General features: G+C 35.4%; 1 protein-coding gene across 1 annotated transcript; it reads right to left on the bottom strand.

The window, feature by feature from the left end:
• Window positions 1-1169: 1169 nt before the first annotated feature.
• Window positions 1170-16132, bottom strand: LOC136852414 (endoplasmin-like). The gene is given in 16 exon segments (XM_067127033.1): window positions 1170-1854; window positions 3866-3999; window positions 5104-5240; window positions 7226-7404; window positions 7407-7446; window positions 7822-7993; window positions 8368-8567; window positions 8672-8900; window positions 9409-9533; window positions 9714-9895; window positions 10560-10728; window positions 11212-11349; window positions 11532-11657; window positions 11833-11931; window positions 13849-13985; window positions 15680-16132. Coding segments are annotated over 16 exon segments (2565 nt in total). The 5' UTR covers window positions 15969-16132; the 3' UTR covers window positions 1170-1645.
• Between the last annotated feature and the right edge of the window lie 4390 nt (window positions 16133-20522).

The raw sequence follows: 20522 nt of genomic DNA, 5'->3' as shown, positions 1-20522 counted from the left end.
GCCCATCCAGACAATCAAGCATTGCCCATGTGCACAAGCGAGCAGTTTGCCTGTTCAAGTTTACTGCTTGTGCTTGCTAAAACATGGACAAAGTTCCTGTGTTGGTTGTTTAGCGAAAACACCAGACACTGCCCGTGACTGGCAATATGACGCCACTGCCAGACACATGAGGCTTCCTATGAAGGCAAGAGGCAGAGGTTATAGGTAACTCAAGTGTTTGACAGGCTGTGGATCAGTGGTCGAGACCTCATGTTCTGCATTTAATAGAACTTTATCCAGAACGCCCTTGCCTTGGGAATGTAAAATTGAACCAATACACACAGCAGTTATGCTGAATATATACAGAGCTTTCTTCTCATTCTTCTTGGTGGCCACCATACTGGTAGTTCTCGTACCCCACACAGTATGCTGGTCCCGCCTGAACGACCACACACACTGGCTGTGCCTGGGTTTAACTGGGCCAGCTTGTCACCGTGTGGACAACACTCGAGTTTTACCTGTGGGCTCTGCTCGTTTGCAGGCAGTGCCAGAGGACTGGTCTGTTGTTCAAGTGATCCTTCTCCTCCCCCTGAGAAGGAATTTTTTTTTTTTTTTATATATATAAAGCCCATATACCTTTTTGGCATGCTTGAGAGCAAATGGAAACTTAATATACCTTTTAAAGGGATCAAAGCAATTCATTGATTCAATGTCAAAAAATTAGTGAAAATATTAACAAGGCAATTTAACAAATTTGGCTACAGTACTGGTCATCCATAGAAAAGAAACTATTTACTTATGTTTTTTAGACATTTCACTGTGATAGGTGAAATGCCCACTCTGATTCTTACAAGTATCCTGTAATAAATTTTGAAGATTCATTGTATACTCTTTTAGGAACCTGAAGTGAACTTTAAAGATTCGTTGTATACTCCATGTGATCAAGCAACCTTGTATATTGCTTGTCATTTACTTTCTAAATTGTCATGTGGTTGAGGATACTGCCCACATTGCAGCAAGGTTCTTTGTGACAATCTTACATCCAGCCTTACTGTCCATCTCCGTCGACATAGTCCGAGACAATGTATTGGAATGGTTTTGCAAAACTGTAACCCTCATCAGTTATCCCCTGCATACTCCTTTAAAAATTTTGCATTCTGAAATAATAGTTAGGACAATCAAAAACTTCCAAATATTTATAATTTATTTATGAAAATGAAATGACTTTCACACATACACACACCTATCCCCACTAGGGAATGGATCCATAAACCTAGTAAGAGTCACTCATGAAATAATGTTTCTTAGCAACCTCGTCACTCACGTCACTTCTCAGAAGTTAAGACTATATCATCAAGTTTTGAGTTCGTTCCATTTAAAATACCATCATCTTGTGCAAAGGTGCTTTCAAACAAAAGCTGCCTTTCAGACTTGTGACATTCAGACATCTTGTACAAATAACCATGTGAAATTAACAAAATGCTCCAAACATTGTCTTTTCAAAAATATTTACAGCATTTGTGATATGGCACCACGGCTCTAACAGTGATGATACACAGCCATCTCTTCACCTAGTTGTCTGGTGCCATCTTTTTTGGAATTACTTCTATTTCAAAAAAGGGGGGGAACAAATTACCCAACACATCAAAACAAGCAGTCCTCTTATCTACAACTCGTCGTGCATCTCCTCAACTTCACCGTCATCATCTTCGTCTTCATCTAATAGCTGTTCGTCTTCATCCTCCTGCTCCTCATACTCTGGTTCCTCCTCAACCGGTTCCGACAAAGAGACACCAAGAGTTTGTCTCATCATTTCCTCAACAGATTTGGCAAAATCTACTGTATCCTTCAGCAAGTATCCAGAACGTAAAGTTGCTGTAAATAAATAATTATGTAAAAAAATCTTGAAAACATTTGCTATCGAGGGCAAAACTAAAGTAACAAACCTACTGTACACTTCAAAGATCCAGATTTTGCAGAGATTTACATACATTTTCCACTAATTTTGTATAAAAACATCTATGCAGCTCAGAGCCTTAAACTTGAATTCAACCATCTAACATTCATTTATTGAAACTGTAATCAAGCCTCTAGAAGCCAATAAATTATTCAGTCAACTGATTAAGATATGGATTTCCCATATTTAACATCATATAACTTAAATCTATAATTTTACGAGGCTCTGTAGAACTTTTATAGGCCATCACAACCAAAGTCAAGTGATTGTCAAAACTTCCTAACACTTTACTAACTGCCACGTCTTACTTGCAAATGACTTGCATGAATCGAAAGGTTATTTCTGAAACATTTATTTGGCTGACGCACAATAAGTGAGTGGTAGTTAATATACAAGATATGAAGAGCTGATGGAATTTTATGACATTTCTATTAACGAGTCTCCTGGGTAAGGGTTCTAACAAGGAGACAGTTACTGAATTTGAAAATCAGGCAAAAATAAAGGATGACGTCTACCTTTTTAGAAAAAGCACTGCTTTACTGAACTGGATGTACATTCAGTTCAATTCACAGCTGGTATTTAAATATCAGTAAAAAATTTTCATTTCATTATTGTTTATGATTACACAACTAAGTATTTGATATGTCAGCTAGACTATTCCTACACGTGTTCCTAAACTACTTAAGATAACATACAGTTACATTTTTTCCAGTAGTGAATTTGCAAGCTGCTTTTATACTTTAAGCTGTATACTATTGTTTTTCCCCTTACTACACTAAACAGTCCATTAATTCATTACCTATTGTTTACCATGCTTCAAGAGCAGTAGCTCATTAGATGCTCCAGGTTAGCATAAGCTTTGCAGAATATGCTAGCCTATACAGTAAAAAAGAAATCAAGAATGACAAGTGAATATATTTTGCATTATTTCATTAATGAAATCTTTTTCTTGAATCAAACTTCTATATGCATTGTTTTTTTATGCATTTAACACTTGCCACTACTGAACTTCAAGACCTTAACTATGTTCACTATTACTGTAACTTACTACAGTAATTTTCCGAAGTATTTTCAGATAACTATAGGTAGCTAATAGGCATGTGAATCTGGTAAAATCTAGACCATATTAAAAAAAAATTAGCAAATAAAACTACAGAACAGGATCACCTAACATTGTGTCCAAAATGACAACTACTGATCTCTGACAATGATTGTTATACAAATAATTTGGTGAGTGTAATACTAGATCTCACTGTATATTGACAGTATGGTGTTTTGAGGTTTTTCAAATATTAAGATAACTGAAGCAGCCCAAACCCCATCGATAGTAAAACTTTCACTCTGGCTTGCTTACAAGTTTTATATTATTTTCCTCCTTGCTTGGTTTAAGTTATTTTCATGTTATGTTGGTTTTGGTCTAAATATAAAGCTGAATTTGATTTTAGTCCATGTTAAAAACAAAAAAACTAAGTAAAATTTCACAATGGCAGCATACATGCTGAAGTCTGCTGCAATCCAAAATAACTTACCACAAATATAGTAAGAAAAAGATTTGCATATTCTTGTGCACCATGAAAAATTAAACTATTCACGAGGGTATACATTATTGTTATTTATGCATGTTACTACATATTAAAAAATGGGCAAAAATTTGCTCAATTCTCTACTTTGAACTGGTTTATTATTGAATCTTTGAATGGCCTCTAATCTGGAAGAAATTGAGCTCAAACAACCCCCAACAACCTTCAGAAGTAATCCAAAAGCTACCAAACACCTTAATATTTACAAAATACTTGTAAATCTGAATCTCAAAAGGATGAAATCTGCATGTCAATCAGATTTACAAAAATTTAACTCAAGACCTTTAGGCTATTTAAGAATATCTTTCTGAATACCTTAAAACTTAAAGAGCCACAGCTAACAACTCACCTGTGTGATACATCATTGTAGCAATATTTTTAGCAACAGGATCACTTGAATCATCCTCGACTCTACGGAGCAATTCCTTTATCAAAGGATGACGGGGATTGATTTCCAAGGTCTTCTTTTGACTAAGGTAATAGCTGCAATAATAATTTTGATTCTTGAAGATATTTTAAAACAATTTCATCTTAATTTTGAGCAAAAATAGTATCCTATATGAACTGTCATTAACCTTTGACTGAAGGAATAATGTTACCTTGTAGCAAACAGAACAACTGTTGAACAATTTCCTCAAATGTGTGACATTAAAAAATCTGAACATCGGAACTATACCTCACTAAGGAGTACGTAATCTGGTTCAGAAAGGCAAATCAATACTGTATAGGCATACTGACATTTATACCAAAAAGGACAATTTTATTTCAAAACTTCTCATCCTTGCAAGACCAAGGCAGTTTAACCAAAGCAATTAACTTGTTGCTCTTGAAATACCTAAGTATAATGTTCTTTACTGCAGACAGACACTTTGCTATCTTATTTTTAGGTTAAGAGGCAAGACTTCTTGACAAAAGCTAATAAGCTGTTAATATACATTAGGACTTAAAAGAATATTTAAGATTTGAATAAACAATTAATGTATAAATAAACCTAAGGAAAATTGTAAGGACTTGAATTTCATGCACACAAAAAGCTTTGACATTTAGTATTTATAAACACTGTATGCACAAAGTACAAGTACTCAGCAAACGTGTGCAACATGCACTAAATACTCACTCCCTCTGTACATCATTAGCTTTCGAGTGTGTTTGCGATGTGACAATGCGTTGCATGTTTCCAGTCCATCCAAACTTGGAGGAAATCAAAGCGCAAGGGGTTTCCGTCAACCTCTCGCCTACCTCAGCTTTCATGATCTAATAAAAACAAAGAGACTAGGTGCCAAACACTCTTACCTTCAAAATATCACACCCCACCAATAAACTTACCTTTACACACACCTTTCTGAATACTGCCATTATCACACCACTATCACTCATATTCAGGAAGAACACTATACAAAAAACCTATAAAAGTACTAGTAAGAATGGAAAAATGCAAAAAACCTGTAAAAGTAATAGTAAGAATGGAAAAATACAGTCTGGCTCCTTCACCTTCAAAAAAAAGCCCATGCAGTTTTTAACTTTCAGAAAAGCCATGCTATGTTACAATACCAAAACAAAAGACCTTCACCCATGCAGTTAACTTACTCCCTGTGAGTATCATGAGTTTTCTGGTGGGCATTAGAAATTGCCAATCTTTCCATATTACCAGTCCAGCCAAAGGCGCTGGCAACCAGAGCACATGGAGAGTCTGCTAGACGCTCTGATACCACAGCTTTGGACACCTGAGATAAGATTTTTGGAGAATTGGGGGTTATTTGTACATTTATTTGCACAAAATACGTTACTAATTAGCTAGGAAAGAAGCATTATTCCAACCTGTAAAAGGGTTAGGCATTCATTACAGAGTTGTGGGGCATTGCAAACTACTGTACACAGAAAAGCCAACACCAGTTTATTGTAAATAGATTCCACCAATTTAAATAGTATTTGTTTCAACCACTTGCTAAGGTCCCACACTCATCATCTGTCAAAACCTTAGTTGATACTAGGGTTCCCCCAACCTCAGTCGTAACATTCATTTTCATTACTATTCCCACTAATCAAAAGGTCCAAATAATTTTTTTATTGGTTTTAATTTGATCACAGTTTGTCATAAAAATCCCTTCTGCAAGATAACTAATGTGCTCACAGAAGCTTGTGAACTGCCAGTAACTTTTGCTATAAGAAACCAAACTGGGAACATTTCTTTCAAGTAACTGCCCGCCAAAAAAAACCACGTGCTAGCAATTTTAAGGATCAATGACTTGAAAATAATTGTTTTAAGTAACTGACAACCAGGCAACTGGGGAGAGTATTAAACCCTACTTTTGCAGATTCATTTTAGTGCATTAAATCCAAGTTTGAGAATTACAACAAATTCAGGGAACGCAAATGTGAAACATGCTTTAGATTAAGTGAATTGTGCTAAGATGCAAAGATCAGTTATATTACATCATTAAAAATAAATCAAATTACTAAGGAACAAAATGCTAGTCTTATGGACAATGGCTGATTAAACTAAAAACTGCTGCTATATTTAATATTATAGCATAAAAATCCCCAAAGGGACCCTTCCACAGACAAAAGATGTCCACTAAATAATTTGAAGAATATTTCAAGCAACTTATGTGTTAATACATAATCCACCATATTGGAAAATCAATACTTTAATAGTGCAAATGGTTAATAACTCATTCCTGCCCGTCAAAAAGTTCATCACCCAAACATTTTAGAGCCAACATTCACTGTGGGAACCAACTTCCTGCACTCTTAAAAGAAAACTACTACTGCATGTGAGAAAATTTTAAGATTTTAAAAGTACTAAAAATTCATGTTAAAAAGTGGGCTACCCCAAGGACAACCACCTATACCGTAATATTTTATACATCCAGACAGCTTAAGATAAACTGAGTTAATCTCTAGTCACATCTGTGAAATACCATGCCATGTTATTGGGTGAAGAGCCATGCTTTCCTGCAGCAACAGAAATTTTAAACAATACTAGAAGATACCTTTACCAAGTCTTAAAAAATCTTCCCCACAATCCTCACTGGATAAACTAAAAACAATATAAACCTGGAGCTTTCAAGTTATCAAGGCTACCACAAGCCCTCAAAAACCAAAATTCCTTGAATTTAGTAAACAACAGGTTAACAGTCTAATTACAAATTTTGGGAAGATAATAAAAGCTCTTGGCCTCTTCCAAACACTGGAAATATTAAGTTATTCTCCATAGCTGGTAGAATGATCTAAAATATGCTGCAATTCCATTCAAATCTAATCTTGAATTCTTCCTAATAAGGATTAGATTTGAGTGAATGCATAAAGACCAAAGATCTTGGGACATTCCTTCTGATATAGTTTTATAAAAAATGGACAAAATGTTTGGTATTAAAGACGATGCTTCCAAAATATAATGAGGTGACCAATGAAAAATTACTTGTTTTTTTGCTATACATGTCACCTACTAATTCACCAATTATCACTCAAAAGTGAATTAATTTTAACTATGTTAAACACAAGGAAACTAAGAACTATGCCTCAAAGATACAAGTTAATTCACAAAGGCATTTCTTGAAATACAATGGAATGCCTGAAATATCAAAAGCTAAATATTTTCTTAGAGTATATATTGACGTACTCCATTATTTATATAAAATTTCCAAGTATGAGCTATTTTGACAAATTGCTTTTAGCCAAAGGAAAAAAAAAAAAAATGAAGACTTACCTCTTCTTTCAAAGCTTCTTCACTTAACCATTTAGTCAAGGGTTCAAAGGTAGTCTTCAACTGTTCCATTCTTTCCTTAGCTCCTTCACTGTCATCAATAACAAGCCCTTCCTTTGCCACATTCTGGAATTTCTTGCCTTCAAATTCAGGGATTGCATTTGATAGGAGTAAAGCATTCACCCCTTCTTGAGAAGCCTTTCCACAAATGGTGAATTTTCAACCTATAAGAAAAAACTGCACAATTACATATCCTTACATACGAAAACTTAAAACTACTAGCCTTTCCAACAAATGTTGAATTTTCAATTTTATATTTCCATCGCAAAAAAACTGCACAATTACATCAGAATCCTTACATACGGCAAAACTTAAAAACACTACGTATTACTATTTCAACTTATCTGACAAAATTTTATTAATTTTGTATACAGTATATCATTTTGCCAGGAAGGATAAGTTTGATTCAATTAAACCTCAAAATCATTCAAATCACATCATAATACAACAGAAAAACTATATTTTATGTTAAATTAAAATGTTCAACTTATAAAGGCTTTGATTCAATTAACAACTTGTTCCAGACAAGTTCCACATACCTCACTCCTTGAGGATCCAGCCATGTAATAAATGTGCTCCTGCTTCTCTTTCATCTTTTCAACATACTCTGACAAAGAGGTCAACTTGTCCTTACTGGCAGAGGACATGAATCTCAACAGCTTGGCCAAGCGAGTTCTGTTAGCAGAATCTTCAATAGCACCCAGTTTGATGCTAAAATAAAGAAATAAAGACGTCAGAATTCAATTTTGAACATTTCTTAATACATTTTCCTACCAACAATAACAATGCTGGATTTTCAAACTACTATTTAATCACCTCACCATGTTCACTGAAAAACCAATTAGGACACTCAAGGCTAAGAAATCTGAAGCAAGCTATATGAATTGTGAGTATTTCGGGGATATTAAATCTAATGGAAATCAAATGGGCCACCACTAAATCTGAACTATGAAAACTTGAAAGTGGTAAAAATCTAGCACTGAATTCTGGGGTAATGAACTCCATAATCATTATTTCTGTTGCAATATAAACCACCATACCAAGTGATTATCCAAATATCCATGTAACTGTCGTATAATACTTACTTTGTTGAATACTCTTTCCAGAATTTTTCATACTCTTCAGGTTCCATCTTCTTAATCATATCAAGTGTCTTGCGCACCAATTTCTTCTTGATAACTTTAAGGAGCTTGTGTTGTTGGAGGGTTTCACGAGATACATTGAGGGGCAAGTCATCAGAATCCACAATACCTCTTATAAAGCTGAGATAGTTTGGCATCATGTCCTGCAAAAATAAAAAGGTCAATTCCAGTGAACCATCTACATGCATTAACAATAAATTTTCAAGCCAACTTTAACTGAACAATTAGAACTGAATGGATACCATACCTGGAAGTCATCAGTGATGAAGACCCTTCTAACGTATAGTTTAATGTGATCGGTACGTGTTCCATACTTGTTGAAAGATTCACTTGGTTGTACTTCAGGAACAAACAGGAGTGATTTGAAAGTGACTTCACCTTCAGCCACAAAGTGAGTCTTGGCCAGAGGATCTTTTGAATCCTTGCTCAAGGTTTTGTAGAATTCATTGTATTCTTCCTCTTCAATTTCATTTGGCCTAGAGGGGACAAAAACAAGGTTAAAGGCACAGTTTGTCATTAACAAAATGATGGAGCTGAAGAAGCTAATCCCTTCAGATACTTCACTACAGTATTTGTTACACCATATAAAGCACACTTATTCAAAAAGCATTATTTGCCAAAATCTTATAAACATGCATTTTTTTCCATTGCTATCCCTCCAAATTTTAGGTTTTAACAGTTTCAAATTAAAAATGGAAAAACTACAATGAACATGAAAACAGAGTAACTAATGCCAATACATCTCCTAGGTAAAACTTTGCTAGTTGCCTTTTATGAACTTTATCTAGGAACCTAATTAAAACTTTAGGGAACTAGGAGAGAGAGAGAGAGAGAGAGTAGGAACTTAGGGGAGAGAGAGAGAGAGAGAGAGAGAGAGAGAGTAGGAACCTTAGGGGAGAGAGAGAGAGAGAGAGAGAGAGAGAGAGAGAGAGAGAGAGAGAGAGAGAGAGAGAGAGAGAGAGAGAGAGAGAGAGAGAGACTTACTTTCTTGTCCAAATGGGCTTGGCATCATTTACAAGCACCCAGTCCCAGGTTGTCTTTGACACTTTCTTGGTCTTGGGCTTCTCTTCTTCTTCCTCAACTTTACCTTCCTCCTCATCTTCCTCCACCTGTAACAGAAATCCAATTCAACAAGATTGCTCAAAGCTCAGCTTCAGAAGTTTACAGGAAATAAACGGCCAATACACATCTTACAGGAACAAAAGAAAAATTGCACAAAGCATATTAAAAAAAAAAAAAAAAACCCACCCAAAGGAAAAATGCACAAAGCATATTTAAAAACTGCCCACCTTGTCCTCTTCAGCTGCAGCTTCATCTTCATCCAGAGGCTCCTCAACCTCCTCAGTTTTTGATTCCCACAGGTAAATAGGGAAGTTGATAAACTGGGAATATTTTTTGATGAGTCCTTTTACAGTATCAATCTCAACAAAATCATAAGCTTCCTCCTTCAAGTGGAGCGAGACAGTTGTACCTAAAAATTGGAAACAAAAACCTTAATCCTTAAATCAAAAATTACAACCTTTAAAATTCCTTTATATCTCCAACTAAGCCTCCAAACTTACACTTACTTTCACAGTTTGATACAAGACTCCATAGTTCTTATAATAGGTATATGTTATAAATAACCCATAAATTTAACTTTAATCAAATATACATATGCTATGGATTTTATCAAAAAACTTACAATACTATAATTAAATAATTGAGTAAATTAAGGTATATTTAAACTTAAAAACTCATTGAAACTTTCACACTAAAATGCTGTTGTACATATCTGCCCTGCTAATTAAAAACTAACTATACTTTTGTTCCTTGCAGTGTTATTTCACCTTTGCCAGCCCTGTTCAGTAAGACTCATGTCTCTAGTGGCTGCAACAAGTAATAACCACCTTCCTTAGGCATAAACAAGTCAGGGGATCAAAGAAGAACATGTTCAATTTAGGAATGTAGTGGTAAAGGTGTAATTTTTATTCTATTTGCACAATTCAGATACTAAATTTAGAGAAAGAATTGAAAATAAGTGTTATTGAATATATGCTTAATTTCAATTTTTATCTACCATAAATCATCTGTATTACCAATGTGTCCATTCCTTCAAATTTTAATTATATACTAGGCTTTCCAGTACTCCTTACCTCTCTTCAAGGTGTCTCCACGTGGATCCTCAACTACTGAGAATTCTGCCGAGTCACTTTCCCATACGTGTTGTTTATCAGCATTGTGTTTGCTAGTAACCACAACACGATCAGCAACCAGGAATGCAGAGTAGAAACCAACACCAAACTGACCAATAAGGTCTCCAGCCTACAAATTCAATGCAGATTGTTATTATTTGTACCACGCATAAGCAACTAACGTGATTGTCACAATAGCCAAACTGTCATATCCAAGCTTCACCTTATGCATTGAGAAATTATCACAAAATATTTAGTAATCTAAAGATTATCTAGCAGAAAAAATTAAAATATTCTTGGGAAAATAAAGGTACAAGTCCAAATTCTTCGACATGCAACAAAAATTAATACTTGGGAATTAAGGAGAAATACACACTTCAGGCAGTTAAAGGTTCAAAAACTTGACTTACAAATTAATACTGCAATACTCAAACCTGAGAAAATAGACCCATTCCCTGTAAACAGTACAGAAATTTATTCTAGAAAACTATACCAAAGATCTTTAATAAAAAAAAAATAGACTACTGTATTCTAATACTAAGCTGCATATAAATTTAAGCCAAATATTGAGTTTGCTTGACAAACATACACAGAAAAAGTCAGTAATACTTACTTCATCTGAAGTTGCCGAATCCTGCATTTTTGAAAAGAATTCTGATGTTCCTGACTTTGCAATTGTTCCCAAGTTGTTAACCAATTCATTCTTCGTCATACCAATACCAGAATCAGTTATGTGTAATATGTGATTGTCCTGGAAAAATTTTAAAAAATCAATGGGACTGTCCTGGAAAACTTAAAACGAGATTGATGTGGGCAAATACTTACTGTACTAGTACAATACTAAAACTATAATTCAAGGCAATACCTATAGTATTTTTAATAACACAGTAAACACTAACCATATTATTGATTCAAATTATATTACTTTATTACCTTATCAGCCTTTATCCTAATAGCAAGTTCTGGGTTTGCATTGAGTTCATCCTTGTCAGTCAGAGAAAGCAGCCGGATTTTGTCGATAGCATCTGAGGCATTGCTGATAAGTTCTCGAAGGAAGATCTGAAAGTCAGTAAATATACTGCAGGTTATTTAGAAAACAGATCAATTGATTTTATCCAGAGCAAAGCTCAATTTATGCATTCAGACTTCTTAATACTGGATAACCAAACTAAATTAGGACTACTGTATAGGCAATGAATATTTCAGACTCTGCAACCAAGATCTGTGCCATTACCTCCTTATTTCTGTACAACGAGTTAATGATCAGCTTCATCATCCGATTTACTTCTGCTTGGAAGGCATGTTTCTCTGCTTTCTCCCTCATTTCCTTTATCTGGAAGAAGTGAAATAAAATTAATTAAAAAAAATTCAAATGGGCTGCAAGCTAGTTTCAAAAGGCACTTACATACAGAACTGTTTACTATTTTACATTTTTATAAAATCCACTGTCATATTTAATAAGGCAGGTCAATTTCGACAGCATATGGTGCTCAAACCATATGCTGCACTGATGTCTAGTACCTATCATGGAATTGTGCATTTGGACACTGAGAAATCCAAGTCTGCCAATGCTAATGAAAACTAAAGTGAGAAATTCTCCCCTCAAGTGTAACTCATAAACTGAATCATAGCCTGGCTATGATTCAGTCAACTTACAATGCTGGAAAGCTAAAATAATTTTATATGGCCATCCCTGAGAACTCATATAGGGTAGGGGAAGCTCTTGATGAAATGGTCAAGAATGTAAGTGATAGTACAAATGCCTTGAGAAGGTTCCAATGTACCCCAGAATGATTAATAACAGTGAAAAGGCAAACTTACTTAATGACAGAGGAGAGTCTTACCACAGACTCAAAAGTTATGCTCTTTGCCAACAACTACTACATACTAATTTCTCTGAGTCAACAAAAACAGGTCAACATGCATTGTTCCCACAGGAATTCTTGAATTTCAGTCTTTCTCTACAAAATTTCCCCAGATGCCATTTATATGGTTGTCCTCACTATGATGGATTCAAAACCTACTTTGCCAGAGCAAAATATGAAATCTGGTTTGGCACATTGTTCCATGAGGAAGATTGTGGGTGAAATGTACAGTATATATTTGTGGGCTCTGAGGACAGAAGTGGCATTACAAGATCATCAAGCTTGTTAAAAAGGTGCCACTAACACAACATATCCTGGAATGTTGCAGACTGGGTAGAACAGCAAGAAGATACAAGAATTATCTATGACACTAGATATGAGCCAAGTGTTACCACTCTCAGGAATTAGATACAGGTTGACAGGGAAAAAGAACGAGATGAAGACGACAAGAGCAGCAGAGGCATTTGAGTGTGTCCAGGTTTGATTAATATTTCAGTATCTGAGTGTGTCCAGGTTTGATTAATATTTCAGCATCTCAAATATAGTCACATTCAAAAACTCAATAGGGTTTGCCAAAAATTGACCCTATAAGCAATGAAACTTCTAGCAGGAATCAAGTCAGGTAAATAGCTTAAAACTGCTATTCAGAAATCCAGCAGCAAAAACAATGGTCAAAACACAATGCAGCCAATGCCAAAGGTAGGCCAACAACAGTGTTTAATAGTGCCTTGTTTGGCACCATTAAAGTGGTCTCTTACAAGGAACATTACAGCAGACCTGAAGTAATTTGTCAAACGTGATTGATAGCTGGCAACTTCTAGACTGCCAAAGCATCATGTATGACAGGCAACCATTTCTGAAAAGTTTGCAAAGGTCACTGCCACTTCATCTGCCACTCACCCAAGCCTTTTATCAGTGGCAATCCCTAAATCATCTCCAAGGCCAATACAGGCATGTACTGGTCAACTCTAAGCTGATGACAGTATCAGATTAATGTCGTTGACCTCAAACCTTTGGAAACTGAGGAGCACAACCCCATGGTGATTTATCAATCAAGAGCCCTTAGGATTATTGATTCTAAATTGATTCCATTTTCCCAATACCTATTAAAGGGTCTTCTAGAGCTCTGGATCCCTTCCTGCTGTAAACCTCAGGTCTTACCAGGTCATGGTTGAGTTGACAAACTTTGACAGTATTTTAGGATACTTTGGTTATAATATAGGCCTCAATGCCTGATACATTTACTAATAATAACCTAGTTGTACCTAACTTGTATACATGCACCATTATTTTTTTCTGATTTGAAAAAGTTCTGGTCACAAGGATGCCAAATAATCTATCAAAAAGTTAACAGGTAAAGACTACAGTAAGCAATATAAAAATACCTGAGCAACATTAAGGCCATCCAACTTGATTGCCTCCTCTTCCCTAGCAATAACGTTGTCATCAGTCCTGGAGCCTTCCATGCCAGCACCAATATCTTGCTCAACTGTTTCTGCCGCATCGTCAGCATTTGCACAGCCTGTTTGAAAAGGAAATATGAATGAATAACACATAAAACTTTGATTGCTCATCATGCAGTTAAATTACTATATTTTAAATACCTATACTTACCACACTGTGTTTAAGTCACAGCCTGAGAGCTTAAAGGTTTCCCATGGCGTACCTTACCAGTAAAAAGACCTACCACATACTGTAAATGTAATAATTACTTTAGTAATCCTTGACTACAATTTTTGAAGCAGCATTGTTTCTACTGGGCTCTCAAATCACACTATTCAGCAACATGGGGTCTTTCTAATATGGTTCTCGCTACATCATGCTTAGGATAATTAAAAAAAAAAAATTAAATTATGCTATTATGGTAAGCACTGGGGCACTTACAACACTTCAGCACTTGGGACATTGAAAAAGGTTTTGAAATAATTTGATCCCAAAAATTTTTCAGTTGGATAAAATGAGGTTTTTGCAAGTATTTGTTTCTTCATAAAATCCAGCCAGTGCCTTAGTGTACGTCAAGGAGCAGTCTCCCGAGTGAAAATGGCCCAGGGAGGCCAAATGCCATGTGGCCAGACAAGATGCGCCTTACATGACCTGTAGATTGGGAGGGTTTAAGACCTCACCAGGTCAGTCTTGGCACCTAGCCTAGGTAGATTTGGATTATGTCATGTAGGCCTACAATGTAAATTTAATGTCGTGTACAGTATATATTTAATGCTTTTCTACTCCCAATGCCAAGATTTATCTCTGAAAAGATATGAAACATGAATTTTCCTATTATACTGAAAGGCGATATTTTCAGTAGCCCTACATAGTATGGTAAAAATAATAATTATGATAGTATAATTGTAGATGGAGTACAAATTAGGGCAAATAAACTTAGGCACGATCGTAACCAGAAACACCGTTTTCATCCCAAGAGAACACCGTTTTCATCCCAAGAGGACACCGAGGTGTTTGACAAAAAAGGAAAACAAATTAGAACATTAAAGCCAAAATAATAAATTAGGCTTTTAACTGATCAACTATAAGCCTACCTCAGGCCCATTTCATTTGCCTGACCTACATCTCGGCTTGAAATCTACCTGCCCTACATCAGCCTACCTCACCTAAAAATTCTACTCTTACCGTAAGAATCTAACCCAAGCTAATAAATATGCTTTAAATTATACCTCTAAGCCTACTTCAGAAAACAATGAGGACGAACATAAGTACATAATAAGGCCTACTACCGTGGCTTTGGCGGCCTAATGCCAAGGAAATGGTTATTAATGGTCTACTGTACCACGCCCTATACCCTATTCTCCCGAAACCCAAAGGGTCACACACCATCCACAAATCAAAGAGCTAAATCAGGCCAAGAGGTCCACCTACCGTAGGATACGTAAGTGGGCTTTAAATGTGGGGCTAAGTATTCAATCAGCCTATTAGGCGATATCTGAATTTCTCCTACCTTTTAAATACCCAAATGCTTAGTAATTCAAAAGAACAATGTCTAAACTCTAGGTTACACATGGCGAGATAATAAATATAAAATGCAAAACCCAACAAATTAAGGGAAGCCGGTACTTAAATCATTAGGCTTAGGGTACGTTTACAAACTGCTTCAGTAGGCCGAGGCAGGATTCGCTCTTGAAGCCTGAAAAATACAATAATTACCTGTAATTAAAATAAATAATTCAGTAAATACGAAAGCTTAATACTTTCTCGTCTTACCTGCCAAGAGCAAGGCGGCAAAAACGAAGAAATATCGATATTTCACTTGTAACATCGTGTCCTTATTTTTGAACGCGTCTTGCACGCCACCAGAGTTTGACACCGACTGAAGTGTTGGAATGGTTTGGTAAACTAAGCGATCTCCAGACTCCACCTTCTGGTGGGCGGGGCCTCCTCTCAGGACCAATGAGCGTAGACCACGCACGGAATTCAACCAATGGTAATTCATAAAGTGTTTCTGACCAAAGAGAGTTGGCTGTCTCCTATTGGCTGGATTTCTCTTCGTCATTCATGTCTTTCGTGGGGCAGTTCAATGTTACCAGTCTGAACAGACGTCAACTCCCCGTATCTGGGGAATGTTCTGGATTTTAACTTTTAATTACTTTTAGTTGGTGTTGTGGAATGCTATCAGTAAACACGTAAGATCAGTGGGTCATCAAAACCCTGTCTAATCTGAAAAGATGAATAAAGTCAATTCAGAAACAGAAAACGGCAATGTCAAAGATAAAAACATACTCTTACAAAGTACTAATTTCTATTTTAATTTTATACAATACAAAATCAGAAGTATAAATCACATGACTTAACTATGGGAATTATATACAAATCTACATCGTTTATACTCAAGAATATATGTATGGATACAGTTCAGCAACATTATTGTATGATTTTCTTACGCACAAATCAAGCCACCAGCTAAGCGTATACCTATCGAAAATACGTATTTATGGTACCTTTGACATACTGTTCACGTCTTTGGTCTTGAGGCCATTATAGGAATTTGTTTAGCTGCCTTCTGACTGGATTTATAAGGGACACAATGCATTACATGACCAGTTTACAAGAAGAAAATGATACTTGTTTAGCATAATTTCTTTTGTGGCCTTTTGCAGAGGACAAAAATGATGACGCATTTGAGAAATACCTACATTTTTCACACAATTTCCTCTGAGGGACTTTTGTATTTTCGTGACAACGTAAACAGGCCTGTCTTCCTAGTTGTCTTCGCGTGCCTCCCAATAAGATTTGAGGATAAACCTACATTTTTCTGGGTAAGCATATAAGGGGATTCAAGTTGCGTTGGTTTTGCTGTGATATAGCGTATATACGGGCGTAAATCCTATCATTATGCCATTTAAATCATCAAACTGTGCCAACAATAAACAGGAAAACTAACTTATTATGATGGTTGTTCCCCAAATTTAAGGAATTATTGATGTCACATCTGGCAACGCTGGGCGTAGGGTGTGCAAGGTATAGTTCTTTTAGGCACATAAAAATTGTACAAATCACGATTTTATTTTATTTATGAAACAAAAATAAGATAAAAAAAAATAAAATATACTAAAAATAGTTTATTTTAGAGGATGTCGAAAACAGACGCTATTCAAATACGAAGGTTTACTTCTGCTCCTGATTCCTAAAAGAATTACAAATAGCGCTCGGAAAGCGTATGGTTTCTCATTCAAAATACCATTAGTGTTTACCTTTCTTGAATAGTTTTCTATTTCCGTGTCTAGAGAATGTTGCATGTTTTACTGTGTAAAATATAAATAAGAAGTGTAAGCCAAGTCACATTAAATTTGTGGATTTGGTCTATCATCTTGCTATGATCCAAAGTGCTGTTGCTTTTGCTGGTGCAGCAAAGAGTACAGGAAGTAATAATTAAAAATGTTATTACACGACGTGTTTACCTGAATAATAACCTTATTCTTTTTTATCATAGTAAGCCTTTGAATGTCCTTGGATTAAAGACATGCTATGGAATAAGTAGTGTTGTGGAGTTGCCAAGTCACGGGAACAAATTGATGAACAATTTTATCACTACGCTCAAGAGAAACTCGCACAGCCTTGGTTACCACAACACGGCAGTGAGTGTGCCCGTGTCAAGCACCAATGCGTGCTACTCTTAAACCAAAACTGCTTCACTATAAAGAGTAATTCCAGCACTGAGATTATATGAGAATTGCTCGCCTCAGAACCACCACTAAGTCTGAGTTCTACAGTGTCTCAATTACTTCACGATTCATTTCGGACTTGACTTTTAATCACCGAACCATTCAATAGTTAAAACAAATAGCCTTCAATAGTTCTTCGTAAAGGATGATTATGACATATTTATATCACCTTCTCTTTCTAATAAATGAGGAAGTGGTAGATAAAAGAACAGCAGTCATATAAATAGCATATGATGTCCGTTTCACTCATTAGATTTGAGTCCTGCACATAAACTGCATAACTGGTTTGGGTACATTAAATGTAAAATGGATGTTTCCTTGGGGAATCTTCATTACACTTGATTATCCATATTTGGGGCAATTAGCACATTCACATAAAAGCACTATTAGTTTTTAAAAAAAATATATAAAAAGTATCACTCTCGACCATGCAAATGTACTTTTTTTATTTTGGTAAATTTGTGAGATATAGTACAATACAAAAAGCCTTGCCAATCTCTTCCACGTTATGCATTTTTCATGAGAGAGAGAGAGAGAGAGAGAGAGAGAGAGAGAGAGAGCTGATGTCTTTCTTGGGTTCGTACTCAATTTTTTTTTTTTTTTTTTGTAAACTACAGTTACATTAATAGTAAAAAGTTATATTTTTCACGATTTTTTTCTATGCGTATCATAGCATCCTTAATTTAATGAATGATATTATATAAAATAATTAAAGATCCAAACATCTGTACTACACTGTAAAACACCTGCACTGCAAATGTTCAAAAGAACCTATCTAAAAGATTGTGCTTTTTTTCATCAAAGCATTTCACTTTCATTTCTTTACATTTTATTCATTTGTTAAAGAGAATCACTCGTTTAATTTGCTATTTTTTTCATCCATTAAAGGTCTTTTAGTGAAATGTTCACGCCAAGAACAAGTCCATGTAAATTTGCAACATGAGAGTTATAGATTTTGTAAATGGTTTTTGTGTAGTTAATCTTATTTAACTGTACCAATGTGAGGCAGTAAAACAGGCCTTTTGCAAAATTTTTGAATTTACTGAAAAATGTTTCTATAAGAATATTAGTTTTCCTAGTTTATTATTCAATATTATATCTATGTATGCTATTATATACTGATATGTATCATTATGCATGCAAATTTAGTAAATGTTAATACGTTTCTGATAAATACTCGAGTCCTACAAGTTTTTATTTATGAATCTTCTTTGGAAAATAACCTAGTTTTTGTGACATTTAAAATAAGCCCTACTAAACGACCTACTTTACAGTTTCCAAAAATATGGTAGTGTTCTCATAAATCTCAGAGAACCATCTTAAAAAGGTTGGAAAACCTTGAATGTGACAGTGACTGATTCTGTTTTTCTCCGGAGCTGTCCCATTTCAAGAAAAAATATGCATAGATGGTACCCGTCTTTTAATATCTTGACAAGCACCAGTTCAGCAGTTTGCTAATTGAAAACTGGCACATCAACTGCTTGAAGGACAGTGCTACAGAAAAATGATTATTGATCAATTTTGAAATTACACAGTCTATCTGACAATAACTACATATAACTAAATAACAACCTTATTACCTGATTTTTCCATCACTCAGACACAGTCCAAAGCCAATAAAATACACTGGACACAACAGTAAGATCTGTTATCTTACCATTCATTATTATAATCAAAACTGCAGTATACAAATGAAACATTTCTATACCCCAGCAAAGCATGTAATTTCTAAATGGGAGCTCAAGTGTGAACCTGACCTTGGAACTAATTATGACACAATCAGTACAAGTAATCAACACGAAGCACCTGTAAAATGCCTGCATCTCATTTAGATACAGCAGAGTGAGTGTGTAGAACCAAAACATAAACAAAGATCTCTTGAAAGTATGTTCTTCCTAATGGTTTTAGTTATCGAGATACAACGGTCAAATCCAAACATTAAAAATCTACGTCTTGATACTTCTAATAATTAGCATTGGTCATATATGCTTTATAGTCAATGCTTTCATTCGTACTGTGGTCATATATGCTTTATAGTCAATGCTTTCATTTGTACTGTGGTCATATATGCTTTACAGTCAATGCTTTCATTTGTACTGTGACACAGTTCCTCATTGGAAGGGTCGATATTGTACTTGGCTAACACTCTCCTAGGCCCGCGTTTGATTCTCCAGCCGGCCAATGAAGAGTTAGAGGAATTTATTTCTGGTGATAGAAATTCATTTCTTGCTATAATGTGGTTCGGATTCCACAATAAGCTGTAGGTCCCTTGCTAGGTAACCAATAAGGTACACTTGTACTGTGACGCTGCAAAGCAAGTCACCTTCATAGGAACTGTTTAGTGTAAACTGGATACTGTATCTGTAACTACAGTAGTGTGGGTCCTTTAGGCACAGAAAGACTGGCTACTGAGGGTGGCTATATTTTACCTCAGGTTCCAAGCAAAGCCTTACAGATGCACTTCTTAACTAAGCTAATAACTCAAAACTATACTCATTATGGCTTATAGCTCTAGGATAAAATATTAAACTTTGTAAAATTTGGGTTTGTATCTGGTAATTTTACTTTTGGTCTGGGGAATAACTTAAAATTCTCCTGTCCTCGGCCGATTATCAAACCAGATGTGGTGTATGTTTAACTGCAAGTTTTTGTTGAAAAACTGCTGCAAAGTGTGGCTTTCCATCCTGGCTTTTAATAAAATTTGTTGACAAATTTAATGTGGCAAGACCATGTCTAAAAGTAAATATAATTTTGATAAAATAATTTGGATTCTTGCATAAGTTTTTACGAAGATTTCCCTATAGGAATATCACATTTGTCAATTCTAATTCATTAGACATAACCTTTCCTTGTAGACACTTTGCTGCGATTGTGTGAGGGACCTA

Source organism: Macrobrachium rosenbergii, chromosome 25 (genome assembly GCF_040412425.1).
Source record: "Macrobrachium rosenbergii isolate ZJJX-2024 chromosome 25, ASM4041242v1, whole genome shotgun sequence".
NCBI classification, from domain to species: Eukaryota; Metazoa; Arthropoda; class Malacostraca; order Decapoda; family Palaemonidae; genus Macrobrachium; species Macrobrachium rosenbergii.
This window is presented reverse-complemented; position numbering and strand designations above follow the sequence as displayed.